The sequence below is a fragment of the Microcaecilia unicolor genome, unplaced genomic scaffold (assembly GCF_901765095.1).
Source record: "Microcaecilia unicolor unplaced genomic scaffold, aMicUni1.1, whole genome shotgun sequence".
In the NCBI taxonomy this organism is placed as follows: domain Eukaryota; kingdom Metazoa; phylum Chordata; class Amphibia; order Gymnophiona; family Siphonopidae; genus Microcaecilia; species Microcaecilia unicolor.
Window position 1 is genome coordinate 19,399 of NW_021963573.1, and position 22,735 is coordinate 42,133.

Consider the following 22,735-nt stretch of genomic DNA (forward strand, 5'->3'; position numbering starts at 1 on the left):
TGGGAATGTGGGGATTAGTTAATGGCTTGGTCCAGTTCGCAAGCAATGTCTTCTTCAGGACATGGTGCAAGGGAACAGTGGACGCTTCCTTAGGTGGAGAAGGATAGTCCAGGAGCTCAAACATTTCAGCCCTGGGCTCGTCCTCCACAACCACCGGGAAGGGGATGGCCGTAGACATCTCCCGGACAAAGGAGGCAAAAGACAGACTCTCGGGAGGAGAAAGCTGTCTCTCAGGAGAGGGAGTGGGATCAGACGGAAGACCCGCAGACTCCTCGTCAGAGAAATATCTGGGATCTTCCTCTTCCTCCCACGAGGCCTCACCCTCGGTGTCAGACACAAGCTCACGGACCTGTGTCTGCAACCTCGCCCTGCTCGACTCCGTGGAACCCCGTCCACGATGGGGGCGTCGAGAGGTAGACTCCCTCGCCCGCATCGGCGAAGCTCCCTCCGCCGACGTAGTCGGGGAGCCTTCCTGGGAGGTGGCCGCGGTCGGCACCGCACGCGGTACCGACGTCGGGGACCTCAACCTGGGCGATGGGCCAGCCGGCGCCACGCTCGACGGTACCGGTGGCGCAAGCACCGCCGGTACCGGAGGGGTAGGGCGCAACAGCTCTCCCAGAATCTCTGGGAGAACGGCCCGGAGGCTCTCGTTTAGAGTGGCTGCAGAGAAAGGCTGAGAGGTCGATGCAGGCGTCGACGTCAGTACCTGTTCCGGGCGTGGAGGCTGTTCCGGGCTGTCCAGAGCGGAGCGCATCGACACCTCCTGAACAGAGGGTGAGCGGTCCTCTCGGTGCCGATGCCTGCTGGGTGCCGACTCCCTCGGCGACCCAGAGCTCTCGGTGCCGACACGGGGAGGAGACCGGTGTCGATGCTTCTTCGATTTCTTCCGAAGCATGTCACCGGAGCTCCCCGGCACCGACGAGGACGTCGAATCCATCCGTCGCTTCCTCGGGGCCGAGACTGAAGAAGGTCGATCTCGGGGGGGCTGTACCGCAGGAGCCCTCAGGGTAGGAGGAGACCCACCCGAGGGCTCACCGCCACCAGCAGGGGAATGGACAGCCCTCACCTGCACTCCACCCGATGCACCACCGTCCGACGACATCAGCAGACGAGGTCCTGGTACCACCGACGTCGATGCAGCTATCCGATGTCTCGGCGCCGATGCAGAGGCCCGATGCCTCGATGCACTCGATGCAGGGGCGGCCGAGGAAGATGGTCTGGACGCTGACGACGTCGATGCACTCGAAGATCCCGGTGCCGATGCCGACGAAGAGCCCGAGAACAACACGTTCCACTGGGCTAGTCTCGCTACCTGAGTCCGCCTTTGAAGCAGGGAACACAGACTGCAGTTCTGAGGGCGGTGCTCGGCCCCCAGACACTGAAGACACGAGGAGTGTCGATCAGTGAGCGAGATAACCCGGGCGCACTGGGTGCACTTCTTGAAGCCGCTGGAAGGCTTCGATGTCATGGGCGGAAAAATCACGCCGGCGAAATCAAAAGCCGAAATGGCGAAATTTGAAGCACCAAATTTAGAGGGAGAAAAAATCTCGACCGAGGCCGAAAAGAGGCCTTCCCCGACGACGAAAGAAAACTTACCGGGGCAAAAAAGCTGGAAGTACGGGGAGGATTTACACGAAACCCGGCGAGGGGTTTCCGGAGCACTTCCCGACTAAGGTAAAGCTTTCCCGAAGGAAAAAAACACGCTCAAAACAAATTGGACGCGCGAGGTCGACTTTCCGGGGCTCGACACGGCGAAAACACGACCGTACCGAGTGCGGACAAAAGAAGACTGGCCGGCTCGAGCCGGTTTCGGGCGGGAAGACGGCCGCGCATGCGCGGTGCGCGCGGGCGCGCGAGGGCTAGCAAAGGACTTTGCTAGTGAAGTTTCCGATTGGAGGGGCTGCCGTGGACGTCACCCATCAGTGAGAACAAGCAGCCTGCTTGTCCTCGGAGAAAGAAAAATACAAGCCAGAAGTTCTCCCTACGGAGAACTTTATCAAATATATACATACATATATACATATACTCATATGTATAAGAAAAAGCTCATTCATATAACCAATTAGCAGTTGCTTCAAAATCAAACACCCTGGCTCTCAGGAATTTCTCTGGGTTACTTGAGTAGAGGAGTGTGGTAGCCGTGTTAGTCCACTCTTAAGGTTATCAATAGAAATCAAACAAAATAAAACATGGAAAAGAAAATAAGATGATACCTTTTTTATTGGACATAACTTAATACATTTCTTGATTAGCTTTCGAAGGTTGCCCTTCTTCGTCAGATCTGGGTTACTTGGATATACATTTTGGGATCATTATAATTTTCTCACAAAACAGGAAACTTTTGGCTCACCATTCCTCCCCAAAGCGCACACTGATGGCAGATGCATTTCTTACATGTCCAACAGAATACACTAAGCTTTTCAAGATGGTTTTCACATCTAAAATAGGAAAGAAAAGATTAATGCACTTACAGCAATTAAGGTCTCTCTGAAGTCCAAGACCTGTTCACATTAACTTGGCTGGGACTTCAGATAAAGGAAAGAAAAAAAGCAAAACATAGTACTTTACATAATTATTTTTAAATAAAAATTCTGTAAATCTTATACTGGAGGCAGGCTATACCATTCCCTAATGTTTTACTGCTGCACTAGACAACCCCTTAATTTTAGGTTCCACTTCAAATTTATTTAAGTTAACCTGAAACATAATTTTCAGGGCAGAACACTATATTGAACCACAAACAAAAGTACATTTATCAGCCCCCTTACCATGGGCTAACCGAATGTATATCTTGTCTCACCACTACCATCCAAAATCTATATTCATGCCCCTGCCCCCAGCACCACCACCACCACATACTAATTCTAGAATTAACAGGGAAGGGCAGGTGGGAGGAGGACATGGGGGTCTCTCTCATGACCTGGGATGTAGCAGCCATACTGAAGGGCATTCGAGCGCTCACAACAGATGAGAGACGAACTTGACGGCATTCCTGGAATCATCATTAGAAGTGGTTACACAAAGAACCACTTTGTTGGTAACATTTGCCTTGGAGTTAGATAGAGACGCAGTACTCAGGCTGAATTCTTTACTCTTGGGTTCAAAAGTTAGGGTTTTCCCAGACTTGTCTAGGGAAACCCAAAAAAGACGTAAACTATTTCTTGTATTGCATCCAAGAGTTTTAGCCCTTGGAGCAAATTTTTTGTTGAACTTTCCTTGTGTTTGTAGGATATTATTGCAAGCAAAACAGTATCAGTTTTTTTAACCCAAACAATTGGAGGATTTTCTAAAAAGTAGAGAGGATATAACCGTGAAAGTTTAGACCTGAATGTAACACTGTATAGCAACTTGGAGTAAACCGCTAGAGCTTGGCGCAGTCTTTGGTTTATTAGTTATGAGGATAAATCTAGCTATTAGGGTTAGAATAATATATATATTTTTTCTTGTTTCTTGGATCAGATTACTTTGATTTTGTGGTCGATATTTGTGAATTTATTTCTATATTTTTCCTACTTTATTCACGATGAAGATTTGCATATATTGTGTATTATTATTCAAGATTGAATATTATATATTATAAAATTCTATAAATAAAAAAATTAAAAAAACAACAGATGAGAGACTGCGCGAGTGTGGTTACCGGGTGGTCCTGCGAGCATATATGACCAAGGCTCAATTGGCACACATAGGGAACTTGGCAGATCTGGCCTGCTCCAAATGTGGACATAATCTCCAGTCGATCTATCACGCGGTTTGGTCGTATCCAGCAGTACAGAATTTTTGGGTACAGGTAGGAGGTTTTTTGGTCGGGCTGTTGGGGAGTACAATTCAAGGGACGGAGGGTTAGTTTTTGCTGGATCAACCCGGAGCTTTCGCTCCTCTGGGCTGCTACCCCAGCCTTTTGTGTCGGAAATTGAGGCTGGTGCCTCAAAAATGTGTTTTACAATACCTGACCGCCGGAGCTGGTACACATTTTGGCAGCTTGGGAGGCCAGGCAGGCGAGGAACTCCCCCAAACGAAAGAAATTTCTCGTTCAAAATTTGGCTGACTTACCTACAGATTCTCACTCCTAAAGGACATAGCATACTGGTCAGTAATAGTGGGAGGCTGGATTAAGCGTTTGGTAATACAACCACAATCAGAATAATGGTGTGTAAGGGGGGAGAGGGAAGTAGGGAGGTGAGAAGGGGGAGCAGGGAAATAGGGGGGAAAAGGGGCGTTAAATGTTGGTAATGGCATCGTCAAATTGCTTTTACTTTGGTGTTACAAGATAAATGGTTGTATTCTGTATTTGCTGATTGTTATGTAGGATGGCTTTATTACATCATCAATAAAAATTGTTGAAACATAAAATCAATAATATCTTTTTTTTTCTTGTTTTGTTTTTCTACTTATTACCTTTAAAGCAGATTAACAAGGCAACCACACTACTTTATCCATGTTTTTAATATATTTATAAATGATTTAGAGATGGGAGTAACTAGCGAGGTAATTAAATTTGCTGATGACACAAAGTTATTCAAAGTCGTTAACTTGCGACAGGATTGTGAAAAATTACAGAAGGACCTTACGAGACTGGGAGACTGGGCGGCTAAATGCCAAATGACGTTTAATGTGAGCAAGTGCAAGGTGATGCATGTGGGAAAAAAGAACCCGAATTATAGCTACGTCATGCAAGGTTCCACGTCAGAAGCGTAGCCACAGGTGGGCCTGGGTGGGCAGGGGCCCACCCATTCAGGGCTCAGGCCCACCCAACAGTAGCACACATTTAGTGGTAGCTGGTGGGATTCCCAAGCTCGGCCAGCTGAAGACTTTCTCCTGATGGTAATGAAAACGTTACTCTCCACGATACCGGCACCTGCTGCTGCAGACTGCCAAGTTGGAAAGAAGCATTTTTCCACCAGCTGAGACATTTTTTGGGTGGTGGTTGGGGGGGGGAGGAGAACACTTGGTGCCCACCCACTTCTTGCCTAGGCCCATCCAAAATCTGTTGTCCGGCTACGCCCCTGTTCCACGTTAGGAGTTACGGACCAAGAAAGGGATCTGGGTGTCATCGTCGATAACACACTGAAACCTTCTGCTCAGTGTGCTGCTGCGGCTAGGAAAGCGAAGGAGAAATTAGATCTTACCTGCTAATTTGCTTTCCTTTAGTCCCTCCGGACCGGACCAGGATTGGACTGATGGGTTGTGCTCGCCTACCAGCAGGTGGAGACTGAGAAAAACTCTGACGCTAGAGAGCCAATAGGAGCCCTGGCCATGTGACCTTAGCCTCAGTATTTGAATAACAAAGCAGGAAAGAAAGAAAGAAAGAAAGACCATCTGTGCCGTATGGAATCCTAGCAGCCACAAAGCACTCGGCAATGCCAAGTATCAGAGCTCACCAACAACTCTTACCAGAGAAGTGGTATGGCCCAATTTGTACTACAGCTCACCAGCAACTCTCACCAGAGAAGTGGTATGGCTCCCTTGTATTATAGCTCACCAGCAACTCTCACCAGAGAAGTGGTATGGCTCACTTGTCTTATAGCTCACCAGCAACTCTCACCAGAGAAGTGGTATGGCTCACTTGTCTTATAGCTCACCAGCAACTCTCACCAGAGAAGTGGTATGGCTTACTTAAAGTTTCACATATATATACTAGCATGGCTTACTTAAAGGTTCACATATATATATACCAGCAATTGGGTACCCCAGCAACTCTCACCAGAGAAGTGGTATGTCCCTTTTGTAGGAAAGCTCACCAGCAACTCCTACCAGAGAAGTGGTATGGCTCACTTGAATTAGAACTCACCAGCAACTCTCAGCACAGAAGTGCTAAGGACCTCAAAGTTCTATACATATATAGATATATAAATATATACATACATATATAGATAGATATATAAATACATACATACACATATATTCCAGCAACTGAACCCACCAGCAACTCCGACCAGAGACGTGGCATGGTCCACTTAAAGTCCTATATATGTACAAGCGTCTTTTTTTTTTTTTTTTTTTAATACCCCGTTGAAAAAGTGACAAAATATGGGAGGGGCCTGGTCTGGTCCGGAGGGACTAAAGGAAAGCAAATTAGCAGGTAAGATCTAATTTCTCCTTCCTTAGCGTCCCTCCGGACCGGACCAGGATTGGACTGATGGGAAGTACCAAAGCAGTAACCTTAAGGGAGGGACCCTTTCAAACCCCTAAGCATCTCCGAGTTGCATAGATCACCTCCTGGCGACAATGAACATGTAGAGTGTATATCAATCAAAAGAGAATGAAGCTAAGCTCAAAATGGCACCGTACAAAACGTGCACCTAGTGCACCAAAAATCGCTGTGCGAAGGAAAGAACCCCGCTTCTCAAGATGGAGCATATGTTATAACACTCTCAGGAAATGGTCCCCCAGTGAGTAGACAAATAGAAGGTATGAATTCCTTAATACGTCGAGATATAGTGAGGCCGAAACAACGGCAACCTTACCTTGACTAGAAGTACCAAAAGGAAGGACCAAATAGCTTGTAACAGTTCTCTAAATATATAAGATCTGTTTTAATATGTAAAGCATATATAAAGCATATAATTTCCTGTGATCTTGAACGCCAGTAGAAGAGTCCAGACCAGTAAGAAAAAAGTGATTGGAAAAGATGAAAAATGGGAAACTAAGGTAGAATGAAAAAGAAATACCCAGGTGAAGAAGTACCTCTTACCTAGACGTACTAGCTGATTGGAAAAAAAGAAAACCTGTATGAGAGAAACTTGCAGTCCTGACCCTGCTAGCTGAAGCCATGGCTACTAACAACAGTGTCTGAAAGGAGAAAGAAACCTTAAAGGAAACAAGATGATTTTGAATTATCGTGCGAAGAAGAATAACACCCTGTCCCTCTGACAATGTCACTAAGGCACAGAGGCTAAAAGCTGAGAAGAGAATACTGCAACTACAAAAGATGCCATCCTGCTTAGCAAGGCTGAATGCCTGTCCCAGACTGAGAGCATGCACCAGCCTGAGCAAGAGAGAAACAAAGAGGCCGGACTGGGGCAGAGAGAAGGTCCTCTAGAGAAAACAGAAAACCCCCTCGGCTCCATAAAAAGTCAAGATGACAACCTAAAAGGCAGCCTGGTATATCTGCAAGGAAAAACAAAAAACATAAGGGTTACGCCCCTGAGATCCAAATATCTAAGCGAAATGCCCGACCTGAAGAGAAGGCCACCATGCCAGAAGGGGATGGCATGCTACAGGGCTGGTCAGATGGTAGATCCATACAAATGACTCCCCTTGAATAAAACAGACATCAGCCATGAAATAAACCAAACGTCAGTGCGGATGTGAACCCACCTAGGAGGCAGGACGATTAGAGTCAGAGTGAGAACCGAAGCTGGGCCTCCCCGATGACATCTCACTGCACTGTTCGCTAGATTACCCCTTAGGCAGCTTACAGAGAAAAGTGAAAACATGCAAAAATAAAATGACATACATGTCAATCGTGTAAAGGGGGGCACATGCAAGCCCTGTAAAGAAACAGAATGACCAGATAGTAGAACTGTCCGAGGAAAGGATGTACCTTCAATACACAAGAAGACCAGAGACCTACCAGGGGCCTCAATATGTAGCCTAAGAAGGCAACAGACCTACCAGGAGACCGAAGACCATTCTGAAAGAACATAAGCTAGAAACAGTCCTGCCAGAGAGCAGGATTGAGTCTTTGAAGTAACCTAAGATGATAACAGTCCTATGAGAGTACAGAAAGAGCATTCCGGACTAACATAACATGGCAACAATGCTGACCAAAGACAGAGTGCTCAGAATAAAACGCTAGCCCTCAGGGATACCTCCTTGCTCCGAGAGCGACTGACAGTCCCCTAGTTGCAATGTAAAGAGACCACATGGTAATCCTGAAAGCAAACCGAATGCCAAGAGCCAAGAAGGAAAAAATTAAGTTGCAAAGTAAAGAGACCACATGGTAGTCCTGGAAGTAAAACCAAATGCCAGGAGGAATGTCCTACTCAACTAATGCCGAAAAGAAGAGCAGCAGTCTCGGGGAAAAAAAACAAAAGGGAAGCTGCAAATGCTTCAGAACACTCAAAAAGATAAAGAGCACGGGAGTGCAGCTCATGAGACTGCAAAAGGCAATTGCCCAGGGAAAAAACCTTGCAACTATGTCGCATGTAACCCCAAAATATTGTGGAGACTGCGAAATATTTAGACGACTCTTGACCACCAGTACTAGGCATCCTGAGAACCATAAAAATTGCACTTCTCGGTCTGCGACTTGCTGACTTGTCGACAAGAGTTTTTTTTTTTTTTTTTTAAATAGCTAGCTGACTCGCCATGAGTGAAGAAGAATCTCCCCTTTTCTGAGGGGTAGCATAACTATGATGAACTTTTAGAGACTGGAAAACAGTGTTGTGAAGGGACATTATTGCGCATTGTGAGCTGGTCACCCTTCCAGGACCCAGCCCGGGCGGACCCTGCTTAGCTTCCTTCACACCGGGCTCTATCCTTCTCAGAAACTCTCCTAAGAGAAATATGCAGAAAAGTTTGTATCAAAAAATGTGCTGCACGAAGCTTCACTATGGATCGAAGGCTTTCATGAAAAAGACTTGAGACTTTGAGAGCGCTCTTGACAGCATTTAGAATTGAAATAGGAGGAAGGAAAATTCCTTCTTAGGAACTAGGTTCTTGTGATAAACATTTGAGACATTGAGAGTGCGCATGACGGCAGTGAGATTCCAAATAGGAGGAAGGGAGATCCATTCTTAGGAACTAGAAATTAAAATTGCATTCGGAAGAATCAAGAGAGAAAATGGTCTAAGATCCAAGAGTCTATGTAGGGAGACCCCTACTTCACATGCCTTGCCGTGAGAGCGATAGAGAAAGGAGGCGAAATGAAAAGCATAACCATCTAAAAATAAAACCGCAAGAACTCCTGGACAGAGGAAATAAGAAGATGACTGTCGTGTAAAAGTAGCCTGCAACTATGATTTCATGACACAAAGTTAAACAGGTGAGAGTGGCATGTACCTATGATAACATCCTTACTGCCCCCATGCCTGTGGAAGAACAAACGTACAGCTAACATATAGGAAATATCCTGGTATGGAAAGCAACCTAAGTGCAAAGGCATAAAGTATAAAGTACTACATGCATCAACCTTCTCCTACAAGAGCACGCAACTCTGGAACGCACTGCCACGCGGCAGTGGGATACAAATGCAATTAAATAAATAAATAAATAAATAAACCTTTCGAAAAATGCTATAACAAAAAAAAAAACACAACTGTGAACTACCTTCCCACAGTCACATTGGAGCTGACTCTGTGGGTGCTGTGGGTGCTTGAGCACCCCCGATATTGAGAAAAACTCATGTATATGTCCAGGGAGGGGTCATTTTCATTGGACTTAGCACCCCCAATAATTTTGAAAAGTTGGCTCCTAGCCCACAGACAAACGCCACCCGAGATTATAAAGAAACAAACATCAAACAGGCTGGCCAAGTAATGTATATATAGTGGGACACAGACATACAGGAGTCCCAGAAAGAGAAATAAATTACTAAAACTGGGACCTGCACCCAGTTCTGTAGCCCACCTTTTGATGCTGCTTTTAACTCCTAACCCTTATTCACTCTGTTCAGGACCCTTATTTTAAACCTGCTCACTTTAAAATCTCCTTATCTCTTGTTTGTTCTGTCTGTCCTAATGAGATTGTAAGATCTGAGGAGCAGGGACTGTCTCTTCATATTCAAGTGTACAGCGCTGCGTTTTTCTAGTAGCGCTTTAGAAATAGTAAATAGTAGTAGTAGCAGCTTCAGAGACTGTAGTGCTGACTATTAGGCTACAGCAACCAGCTACTCAACATTAAAAACATAAAAAGCAAAGAAATGACCCCCCTAAAGAACATAGGCGACTCCTGAGAAAGATCAGCCCCAAACGGCCCGAAGACGGCGAAAGAGAAAAGTCCCGACGCACCCCCCAGCGGCGCACAATATTTACAGGAGCCGGAAGAGGAGATCCCCGACGCTAGCATACAGCTCGTCTCAGCTTCTCGGACATGACGGTAACGCGCGTACCCGATTCGCGCCAAAATCTCTCTTTTTTTTTTTGTTTTTTTTTTAAGCCCTGCTCCGCCGAACAAACCGCTAAGGGAAGAACACAAACGGCAGTGCTAAATAAAATACAGCTCAACTCAAAGAGGGCTGAAAACAAAATGCTGCCGCTCACTCTTTTTCTTTTTTACACAGCTGACTCACAGCATTCCCATGCAATCAAACGGAGCTGTCTGCTCATTCAGTCAGTGGGGACAAGTTGTCTTTAATTGTTTTTTTTTTTTTTACACCTAAACTCCTCCAAATTACTGCTGCCTCTTTTTTTTTTTTTTTTTTTAACCAGCTAGATAATTATAGACACCTAAAACAGCAACCAGAGCTGCCTGCTCGTTAAAGTAATGGGGAAAACTCCGCTGAAGAGTAATAGAACAACACATAGCTGTCTGCTCGTTAGAAGCCGGGGGATGTAGCTTATCAGATTTAATTTTCTATAGTGGCTGCCTCTCCCAAAGACATACACCTTTCTAAACAAAGGGTAGTCCTTCCCAGCTATGTATGGGAGATGGGGAGGAAGGGGGGAGGGACCCGGAGACATCCGAGTTTGACACCCCAGAGGCTGTAAAAGAAAGGAAAAGAAGTCCCTACCTGACCAGCGTCTAACAGAGAATTCCTAGGCACAGAAGAAGAGGTAGCAATGTTGTTCTTATTGTAAACCTCTAAAAGAGAAAGAGAGAGACTAATGGGCTCGCTTCCTACCTGCTGGGAGACTGAGAAAATACTGAGGCTAAGGTCACATGGCCAGGGCTCCTATTGGCTCTCTAGAGTCAGAGTTTTTTCTCAGTCTCCACCTGCTGGTAGGCGAGCACAACCCATCAGTCCAATCCTGGTCCGGTCCGGAGGGACGCTAAGGAATAGAATGTTGGGTATTATTAGGAAAGGTATGGAAAACAGGTGTGAGGATGTTATAATGCCTTTGTATCGCTCCATGGTGCGACCGCACCTTGAGTATTGTGTTCAATTCTGGTCGCCGCATCTCAAGAAAGATATAGTAGAATTGGAAAAGGTGCAGCGAAGGGCGACTAAAATGAAAGCGGGGATGGGACGACTTCCCTATGAAGAAAGACTAAGGAGGCTAGGGCTATTCAGCTTGGAGAAGAGACGGCTGAGGGGAGACATGATAGAGGTATATAAAATAATGAGTGGAGTGGAACAGGTGGATGTGAAGCGTCTTTTCACGCTTTCCAAAAATACTAGGACTAGGGGCATGCGATTAAACTACAGTGTAGTAAATTTAAAACAAAACAAATGAGAAAAAAATTTTCTTCACCCAACGTGTAATTAAACTCTGGAATTCATTGCCGGAAAATGTGGTGAAGGCGGTTGGCTTAGCAGAGTTTAAAAAGGGGTTGGACGGTTTCCTAAAGGACAAGTCCATAAACCGCTACTAAACGGACTTGGAAAAATCCAAAATTCCAGGAATAACATGTATAGAATGTTTGTACGTTTGGGAAGCTTGCCAGGTGCCCTTGGCCTGGATTGGCCGCTGTTGTGGACAAGATGCTGGGCTCGATGGACCCTTGGTCTTTTCCCAGTATGGCATTACTTATGTATGTTTAGAATCCATCACTTAAAAGTCTCTTCTATCTTCATTAGTCTTTTCAAGTCCACATCACTTTCTCATTTTCTTCCTCATGAACCCTCCACTCATTCTTCACTACTCTTATGTTCCTCTGCTTTCTTCAAAGGACTCATGAAGAACCTCTGCAGTCTCCACTATAGCTGTACTGAGCATCATATTTTATTTTTCGGCCAAATATAAATAATGAAAAATATTATTTGGCCAAACATGAATATCAAATACAAATAATGGGTATTGAGCTTTAACATAAATAAAAGAAGCAACATGAAATTGAGATCATGTGTTTATTTCAGTAGGATTTAGCACAGTAGAGCCCTGGATTAAATGAATTCGAATTTATAATGTATTCGGTGCCAAATCAAATCCAAAATGAATATTCGATATAGTCTTAGTTCTCCACCCTCCATTAGGCTTAGGCCACTCTGTTCCACTTTTGCGTTTCTCCTTGCTCCTTATGCTGCCATAGCTTCTTTTATTTCAATTTTTACAGTTCCAATTTCACTTTTGATCTCCACTAGTCAGTACCTCATTTTGAACCTTCACATCATTCACATCATTAACGGTCACTTCTCCTTCCATCTCACTGTTCATCACAACCATCTTTTTAACCTCTCTCACTCCATGTTTCTTTCCTGCTGCCTCAGCTCTTGCCATTCATGGCGAACTTGTAAACCTCCAAATTCTTCCTGAAAGACATTTGCTCTCTCCCTCTGAGTGGTCAGTCTATGAAAGGTAGGAATATTGGATATATAAAATACCATTGTTTTAGTGCACCCAAGATGGAGCTCTCTACTTAAGCATTTGTCACTCTTCATGACATCACTTCCTTCTCTCATGAGTCTTTCTATGAAAGGCCATATTAAACATGTTTTAGAAACATAGGAACAGAGAAAACTGTAGGCAGATACAGACCATATGGCCTATCCAGTCTGCCCATGCATGCCATCTACTATCCATATCACTCCCTTACAGATCCTATACACTTGTCCCAAGTTCTCTTGAATTCAGTACTGTTTTCATCTCCACCACTTCCACCAGGAGGCTGTTCCATGAATTCACCATCCTTTCCATTAAGTAGTATTTCCTTAGGTTGCTTCTGAGTCTATCCCCTTTTACCTTCATGCTATGTCCCCTTCATTTCAGAGCTTCCTTTCAACTGAAACTTGCCTCCTGTGCATTTATGCAGCATAGGTATTTAAATGTCTCTATCATATCTCCCCTCTCCTGTCTTTCTTCCAAAGTATATATATTGAGAGCTTTAAGTCTGTCCTCATACGCTTTATGACAAAGACCACTGACTATTTTAGTAGCCGCCCACTGGGCCGACTCCATCCTGTTTATATCTTTTTAAAGGTACAATCTGCAGAATTGTACACAATATTCTAAATGAGGTCTCAGAGTCTTATACAGGGGCATTATCTCCTCCTTTTTCCTACAGGTCATTCCTCTCCCTATGCACCTAAGTATCTTTCTAGCTTTCACCGTCGCCTTTTCTGCCTATCTGGCCACCTTAAGATCATCACATATGATCACACCCAAGTCCTGCTCCTCTTCCATGCACAAAAGTTCTTTATCCCTTAAACTGTACCATTCCCTTCGGTTTTTGCAGCCCAAACGCATGACCCTGCATTTTCTAGCATTAAATCTTAGCTGTCAAATTCCAGACCATTTCTCTACCTTCACTAAGTCCTTCATGTTATCCACACCGTTAGGGGTATCTACCCTACCGCAGATTTTAGCTTCTTTTATAAATTATGGTTGGTTAAGAGATTTTAGAACTGTGATCTAGCCCATGGTGTTAGGCAACATTGATTCCTGCGATGCCACTTTTGTTGGCTTCCTAGCTGGCTATACTCATGTCCTCCAAGTGGCTCAGAAGGCAAGCAGCATGTTTGACTTCTGGCTGAGGCCTATAGTTGTATATTACTCCTATTCTTAAGTCATCATACTGATTGCCTGTCTAGCAGAAGATTAAATTCAAAATGTGTTCTTGAGTTTAGGTGGGGGCTGGATTATCTTATCTTGCACAGGTCCATATGAAACAAACTCCTCTTCAAACATTGCATTTTTGATGGATGCTAATTTGCTTGAGGTACACTATCTAGCTGCAGCCTTTTTAGTTGCTGACTCATTGGTGCCTTTCCTCATCTTTTCCCCCGCAGAAACTGCAGCAGCAAGATAACGGCTTTGCATCAAGTCATGTCCTCTGCTCTGTCGCCCTAAGCCCAACCATTCATTTGAACTTGTGGGCTTTCAAATGAAAGGACACCAGAGAAGAAGAGTGTTGTCCAATGCACAGCTATTCACCTCATCTTGCCACTGCAATTAGGGCAGGAAAGAAAGCAACAGATTTAGGTAGGTAGTGGGAAACCTGAAGCAAGTAGTGAATACCTGTGCTCGAGGGTAGGGTCTGTGAAGAGAGTTTCAGAATGCAAGGGGTTGGGGCAGCTGGAAGAAAGCAGGGGCAGATGTATTCCAGTAGAGGTTGCTAGAGCAAGGGGCAGGGGGAAAAGGTTGGTTACTGAAGCAAGCATGTACTGAGGACTGGGGTTGCTGTGAGAGTGTGGGGAGGGTCTTGAGCAAGCTCATATGACTGTGCATGGGGATAGGACAGTGGTCCCCAAATTTGGTCCTGGAACCCCCCCCCCCCCCCCCCCCCCCCCCCCCCCGGCCAGTTAGATTTTCAGGATATCCACAATGAATATTAATGAGAGATCTGCATACACTGCCTTCACTGCATGCAAATCTCTCATGAATATTAATTGTGGATACGTTGAAAACCTGACTGGCTATGGGACCTCCAGGACCAGGTTCAGGTACCACTGGGGTTAAGGGGTCACTTGGGCAAACTGGGATGGGGGTCACTGGAGCTAGCTGGAAGATGGTGTGCTAAGGGGATGGGGATCTCTGAAGCAAGCTAGATATGTGGTGTAGAGAGGTCTAAGATGGAGAGTTGGGGACGGGGTATATGCCTGGTGGTTGAGGAGACAGGTGTGGGTATGTCATGGGTGGAGGGGGAACCTTGGGGATACACAGGATTAGGGTACTTGCTGGGAATTAGAGAAAGAACTGAGTGAGAAGGCTGAGGGATGGGGAAAGGAAACCAGCTTCATCGAAACAGAGTTGATATAGAGATGTCAGCCCTTATGATGGGGGAATTCTGTACAAAACAAAAATCACAAATAAAATGTGTAAAATATTCAAACCTTTTGCACTTAATTTTGAAATGTATGCAGTATTACCCCAGGAGTACAAAAGTGCATGGAATGGTTTAGCAACACTTTAATGAGCTTTAAATGGCATAATTAGCAGTACACTCTATACGTTCAAAAGTGAAAACTATTCCAATCTAGCTGCAAAATATACTACAGTACACTTATTAATCACAACTATGTATCACTGCAAATTTATTCAATATTTCCCACATATAAAATCACATCTGACAATATTGAATAAATAATTTTGCAATGATACATAGTTGTGATTAATAAGTGTAAATTAATTAGCACACACATTACTTTAAACACAGATAGGCGTGGCCTTCTTTGCTGGTGAAAATACATTTATTTTATCAATCACAAATGCACCCAGCCCAGATTTTGAACTTTATCAAATTTCTACATATTAATCCTCTCTGCAATATTTTAATCTGATTTCAAGAAAGGTTTATCCACAGCCAACATAACTGTGCAAAGATGCAGACTTTCTTTAAACAGATGTATGGCCTCACTTTTCAGTGAGAGAACAATACAATTTGCTACCCAGCCTGAGTACAGCAACATTCAAACCCACTATGCAGAAATCCATGCTAAGACTCTGTTCTCTTCCACATACTTGTCTTTTTCATTTTCTTCGTGCTTGGTGAGGCTGCAAAGCTGAAGTGTGTCTAGCTGCTGTGTGACCTCCTCAGCCCAGCGACAGTTTACCAGTTCTCGCAGCTGGAGTGGAGCTCTGTAAACAGCAAGTGTTCATTCTGAGTTGGAAATATAAACACTTAAGAAACATTACATTCCTTCAGTGCATACATGCAATGACTGAAAACCTATCAGCCAGCTTGTACCCAGCTACCACTGTTCATAGCCATCATATTATTGCAATTAATATTGTAAACCGCTTTAGGACAAATTTACGTTAAGCGGTATGTCAAATCAAATCAATCTTATTGGCAAAGAGATTTCAGTTGCACTGGCTTTAAAAATTGAGTTATCAGCAGTTAATCAATCAACACTAATGTAGCACTTCTAAATTCTTGATTGGGGACTATCATACAAACAAGGAACACCCTTCTACAAGGCAACACAACAGTAGGATTAATATAATATAAAACAACTAGTAAAAAAGGTGAAATTAGATCTTACCTGCTAATTTTCTTTCCTCTAGACCCTCCAGACCGGTCAAGACGCATGGGTTATGTCCTCCTACCAGCAGAGGGAGACTGAGAAAAACTGAACTTTTGAATACTGTATATATAACCTGTGCAGTACATTCACTAGCCAGTATAACCCTGACAAAGCAGAGAAAACAAAACACCAACTGGAACTAATAACCCCGTACGTGGTAATTGTCAATTGGACACTTTCCTCATATCCTTCATTGTGTCCTTCAGATAGTGTGTGCTTCCACAGGTGGACTAACAAACACGGTCACACCTGACCAGACTTATCCAAACCAAGTCTGAAACCATAGAATTCACACTCAACAGCTGCCAAGATAGAACAACAGACTACAGACCTCTTGGCCTACAGTACAGACAGGGCGGGCCTTGACCGGTCTGGAGGGTCTAGAGGAAAGAAAATTAGCAGGTAAGATCTAATTTCACCTTCCTCCACGACCCTCCAGACCGGTCAAGACGCATGGGACGTACCCAAGCAGTAATATCTTAAGGGCGGGAACCCCGTAGGCCCGAGGTCAACACCGCAGCCCCAAACCCTGCCTCTTCCTTGGCATGCACATCAATCCTGTAATGTTTAACAAAGGAATGCAATGACGACCAAACCGCCGCTCGACAAATATCTAATGGAGGAATCAAACTACTCTCCGCCCAGGAGGCCGCCATACTCCTGGTAGAATGAGCCGAAAATTCCTTAGGGACCACGCGGCCCTTCAGCAAATACGCCGACGCAATTGATTCCTTCAACCATCTAGCTATCGTAGCTTTGGAAGCTGCCGCGCCCTTCCTTGCACCACCATGGAGAATGAACAAACGATCAGAAAGCCTATAGTGACGAGTTCTGGAAATGTAACAGCGCAAGACTCTGCGCACATCTAACTTAGCCAGTCGACGCTGCTCTGCATTCCCGGCCAAGTCACCCAAAACTGGCAGGGAAATCACTTGATTCACATGAAACTCTGAGACCACCTTGGGCACAAAGGACGGCACCGGGCGCAACGAAACCTTCTCCTTGGAAAAGGACAAAAAGGGCTCTCTACAAGACAAAGCCTGAAGTTCTGACACCCGCCGAGCTGAAGTAATAGCCACCAGGAACACCGTCTTTAGGGACAGATCCTTATCTGAAACAGAAACCAAAGGCTCAAACGGCGGCCTCACCAAAGCATCCAAAACGAGATTCAAATCCCACGAAGGCACCATCCGCCGCCGCGGCGGGCGCAGTAACTTAACACCCTTCAAAAATCGAACCACATCAGGACTAGAAGCTAACGACTTTCCCTGGATCTTCCCACGGAAACACGACAAAGCCGCTACCTGTACCTTCAAGGAAGACAAGGCCAAACCCCTGTCCATACCATCCTGTAAAAACTCCAAGACATCTGTCACCGACGCCCGAAAGGGCAGAACCTGCCTACCTGCACACCAATGCTCAAAAACTCGCCAGACCCGGACATACGCCAACGATGTGGACCGCTTACGCGAACTCAACATCGTATCGATAACTCTGGCCGAAAAACCTTTCTTCCTTAACCTGTGCCTCTCAAGAGCCAGGCCGTAAGCGAGAACCGATCCGGATCTGGCATAACTATCGGTCCCTGACACAACACCCCTGAATCTGACAACGGCAGAGGATCCGCTATCGCCAACCGCACCAGATCTCCGTACCACGGCCGACGCGGCCAATTCGGGGCTAACAGAATCACTTGTCCGGGGTGTCGAGCAATGCGCTGAATCACCCGACCGACCAACGGCCATGGGGGAAACACATACAGCAACTCCCGCGGCCACGGCATTAGAAGCGCATCTATGCCTTCCGCTCGAGGATCTCTCCGGCGACTGAAAAACCTCTGAACCTGAGTATTGCGAGCCGTTGCCATGAGATCCATCACGGGAAGTCCCCAGACCGACACAATGCGATTGAACACTGACCGATGAAGCGACCACTCTCCTGGGTCTAGCGCATGTCTGCTCAGGTAATCTGCCTCCACGTTGTCTACTCCAGCCACATGTGCCGCGGAGAGCGCCAGAAGATGAAGCTCCGCCCATTGACACAACAGCGCCGCCTCCTCCGCGACCGCCTGACTTTTTGTGCCCCCCTGACGGTTGACATAAGCCACGGCGGTGGCGTTGTCGGAAAACACCCGGACAGCTTTCTGCCCCAGCACCCTCCGAAACGCCAGAAGCGCTAGTCGAATGGCCCGGGTTTCCAACCGATTGATGGACCACTGAGCTTCTACTTGAGACCAGCGTCCTTGAGCTACCTGACCGAGACAATGAGCTCCCCAGCCCTGAAGACTGGCGTCTGTGACGAGAACCACCCACTGCGGAGCCTCCAATGGCATTCCCTTCTGTAGATTGCCTGGGTCTAACCACCACTGGAGACTGCGGCGTGGGGAAACCGGTAGCTGAAGGCGAACATCCAACTCTTGCGACAGAGGCGCCCACCGCCTGAGAAGAGCTGACTGCAACTGCCGCATATGCGCCCGGGCCCACGGAACTACCTCTATGGTGGCCGCCATTAACCCCAGGACTTGCAGGTACTCCCGGGCCGTCGGAGCCGCCTCCGACAGAAATAGCCGAATCTGACTCTGCAACTTGCGAATCCGGGGGCCTGGCAGAAAGACCCGACCGTTCCTGGTATCGAATAGAACCCCCAGGTACTCCAGCGACTGCGACGGCACCAGGTGACTCTTGCCAAAATTCACTACCCAGCCCAGAGACTGAAGAAAATGCACCACTCGAGCAGTCGACTCCTCGCTCTCCGACTGGGACTTCGCCCGAATCAACCAGTCGTCCAGATACGGGTGCACCAGAACCCCCTGCTTCCGCAAGGCCGCCGCCACTACCACCATGATCTTGGAAAACGTACGCGGAGCCGTTGCTAATCCGAAAGGCAGAGCACAAAACTGAAAATGCTTCCCCAAAACCGCAAAACGCAGAAAGCGCTGATGAGCGGCCCGAATGGGGATGTGCAGATAAGCCTCCGTCTGATCCAAAGACGTGAGAAACTCCCCTTCCCGCACCGCGACAATGACCGACCTCAATGTCTCCATGCGGAAAGTGGGAACTCTGAGGGCTGCATTGACTGCCTTCAGATCTAGGATAGGACGAAAGGCATCCTCCTTCTTTGGGACCACAAAGTAGATTGAATAGCAGCCCAAGCGGCGCTGAGTGGCGGGAACAGGTACCACCGCCCCCAGACTGATCAGCCGCGCCAACGTGTCTCGCACCGCCGCCCGTTTGAGTCTGGAAAGACAAGGGGACTCCAGGAACCTTTCGGGAGGCGGGCCGTCGAACTCCAGAGCGTACCCGTCTCGCACCACTTCGAGAACCCACTGATCCGATGTGATTTGGGCCCAGTCCTGGTAAAACTGACTCAGCCGAGCCCCTACCCGAACCAGGGCCTGGACCCGCACACCTTCATTGTGGATTACGCCCTGAAACCTGTCCTCCCTGTCCTCCCGCGGAGAAATCACGGCCTCCGCGCCGATTCCCCCGAAAGGACTGTGTTCGCTGGAAAAACCGACCTCTAAAGGCCCCACTAGGCCTCCCGGGCCTATACCGGCGAGCCTCCTTAAACCGACCTCGGGAGGAAGTACCCCTGAACGCCGCCTTAGGACGAAAATCCGGAAGGCGAGGGGCCTTGGCATCGCTGAGACCTTTCACCAACTTATCCAAATCCTCACCAAAGAGCATGGCCCCCTTAAATGGAAGAGAACAAAGCTTAGCTTTGGAGGCCGCGTCTGCGACCCAACCTCGCAACCACAGCGCCCTACGTGCCCCCACCAGCATAGCCATATTCTTGGCCGAAGCTCGGAGCAAATCATAAAGCGCATCAGACAAAAAGGAGGATCCCATTTCCAATTTGGCTAATTCCTGTACCCCGGAGGTCCCAACCTCCACGGAGTCATCCAGGAGTTTCTCGGCCCAACGGAAACACGCCCTCGCAACCAGCCCCCCACAAATCGAGGCCTGCAGGGCCAGGGCCGACAAATCAAAACTCCGCTTGAGGAAGGCCTCAAGTCTCCTATCCTGGGGATCCCGGAGAGCAGTCCCCCCGTCCACCGGTATAGCCGTGGCTTTGGTGACTGCTGTCACCACCGCATCCACTGTGGGAGCCTTAAAGGAATCTCTATCTTCCTGTGGGAGCGGGTACAGCCTAGACATCGCTTTAGACACTTTACAGGGAGAATCCGGCGAAAGCCACTCTTGAACTACCATATCCCGGATATCCTTATTCATGGGAAAAGACCGAGCCTGCCGCTGGATCCCCTTGACCAAGGGATCCACCTGCCTAGCCTCCCCCAAAACCGCCTCTGGCTGTTCGAACTTGAGGGTGGAAGAAACCTGCTCAATGAGATCTGCAAGCTCTTCCCTGTGAAAAATTCTCACTACCGAAGGATCCTCCCCAGGGACCACCAATTCCGGCTCTTGAGGACCCTCAAACCCCTCAGGATCCGCGCTATCACTCAAGGCCCCTTCAGATCCTACAGGGGAGAATCCCTCCTCGTCGTCCCACTCAAAACGAGGCCTCTTAACCGGGGCCGCACTAGCCCCCTCCCCCAAAGGTGGGGGTCCCGCCTTCCAGGCTTGAAACAGGGTCCATACAAAATCCGGAGGAAAACCAACGCCTCCTGGACCCTCCGGTGCCAACTTCGGGGCCGATCCGGGAGCAGCCGGGCCAAAAACAGCTGATTCCGCGGGACGCGCGGAATCCAAAATGGCGGCCGTTCCCGCCAAAACTAAATTCGTAGAAAACGGCCCTGCCGACGTTGCTGCCACTCCTGACACCCCCGAACTAGCTGGGGCCTCCGCTATTAACACCGGGGGTGCCGCCACCGGCGCGACCTGCTTTGGATCGCCGCACAGCCGGCACTGACCTCCCGGCGTCTCTATGCCCCGACGCGAGCACGCGCGACAGCGAAGAAGTTTGCCCGCCATAACTTCAAAGCCCCGACCGGCGCAAACACTCTTTTTCACCGCTTTCCCACACAACAATTAACCTCTCTGCTCTCTCTCTGCTTCGCCAGCAATAGGAACGGCCTGCCGACCGTTCCTATGTAAAGAAAACTGCAGACGACTTTTAAAGGGATATCACCCATAAAACTGCAGACGGCTCTTAAAGAAATATTACTAATTTCTTTTGGCAGCTGTGAAGTGGGGGCTCTCAAGGCTACAATCAGAGAAAGCAGCCGAGGCACAAGCTGCCAGCGTCTCCAAAGAGAGCAGCACAGGGGGAGGGACCTGAAAACAGGTGTGACACCCCAGGGGGAAAAACTGGGCCCCACCGGACCCAGGGCCCCGAAGCACTTTTTTTTTTTTTTTTTTTACCACGTACAGGGCATATGCCAAACCAATAAACAAGGAAATAAGAGGAGAAACCCCCTTAACTATAGAATCAAACTACCTCACCAGACTATTAAAGACTGCACAGGCTGTCCATCTACCTCTGCTGAGACTGAGAAAATACTGGCTAGTGAATGTACTGCACAGGTTATATATACAGTATTCAAAAGTTCAGTTTTTCTCAGTCTCCCTCTGCTGGTAGGAGGACATAACCCATGCGTCTTGACCGGTCTGGAGGAAGGCCCATTTCTGACACAAATGAAATGGGCGCTAGCAAGGTTTTCCTCGGAGTGTGTATGTTTGGGAGAGTGTATGTGAGAGTGACTGTGTGAGAGACAGAGTGAAAGTGTGAGTGTGTGTGAGAGAGAGAGTGAGTCTGGGTGTGAGTGTGTTTGTTAGAGAGTGTGTGTGTGAGAATGAGTGTGTGTGCAAGTGTGTTTGTGAGACACAGTGTGAGAGAGAGTGTGTGTGTGTGTGTGTGCAAGAGAGAGAGTGTGTGTGAGACACAGATTCTCTGTGAGAGTGAGTGTATGAGACCAAGCGAGTGTGGCACATAGAGAGTGAATGTGATACAGTGTGAGACAGAGTGTGTGAGAGTGTGAGTCAGAAAGACATTGTGTATGAGAGAGAGAGTGTGAGCCCTGCCCTCCCAATCCATGCCCATCTGTCCCCTGCCCCCTCCATTCATCCTTTTCCAGCAATTCCCCTTTCTCCCTGAGCCCTGCCCTCCCAATCCATGCCCATCCATGCTCCTCTGTCACCTGCCCCCTCCATTCATCCTTTTCCAGCAATTCCCCTCTCTCCCTTCCATGACCCCCCCTCGCATCCATGCTCCTCTCTCTCCCATGTCCCAGCCTGGCACGCCCTCTTCTCCCCCCCCCTTCGCATCCATGCCCCCCCCTTCGCATCCATGCTGTCGTTTCTCCCCTGCCCTTCCGCTCCCATTGTTCAACTTTACTGCCCACCCTCTTCTCTCCCACCAACATCCCTTTTTTTTTTCTTTTTAAATTTACCTCCGTGGCGGTTCCGGCAGCGCAGCGTCAGGGAAGGAGGCGGCACTCCCGATGTCTAGCCTTCCCTTCGCTGTGTTCCGCCTTCTTTTGACGTCATCCTTGACGTCAGAAGAAGGCGGAACACAGCGAAGGGAAGGCTAGAGACGTCGGGAGCGCCGCCTCCTTCCCTGACGCTGCCGGAACCGCCACCACGGAGGTAAATCTAATATAATAAAACGCACCGTGCATGGGTGCGATCCGTTTGTTTGGTTTTTTTTCCGCCCTCGACGTCATGACGTTTGACGCGAGGGCGGGGCAGAGACGGCTGGCTGGCTTCA

General features: G+C 47.6%; 1 protein-coding gene across 1 annotated transcript in view; it reads right to left on the bottom strand.

Moving 5' to 3' along the window:
• LOC115459451 (E3 ubiquitin-protein ligase TRIM37-like) overlaps positions 1-22,735 on the bottom strand; it is a gene marked incomplete at its 3' end in the record, with an annotated part of 63,292 nt that overhangs the window by 17,426 nt on the left and 23,131 nt on the right. The window contains exons 4-5 of the mRNA XM_030189271.1: positions 15,504-15,620; positions 2,351-2,438 (exon numbers count right to left, since the gene is read on the bottom strand). Of these exons, the coding sequence (XP_030045131.1) occupies positions 2,351-2,438; positions 15,504-15,620 (205 nt within the window). The remainder of the gene's footprint in view (positions 1-2,350; positions 2,439-15,503; positions 15,621-22,735) is intronic.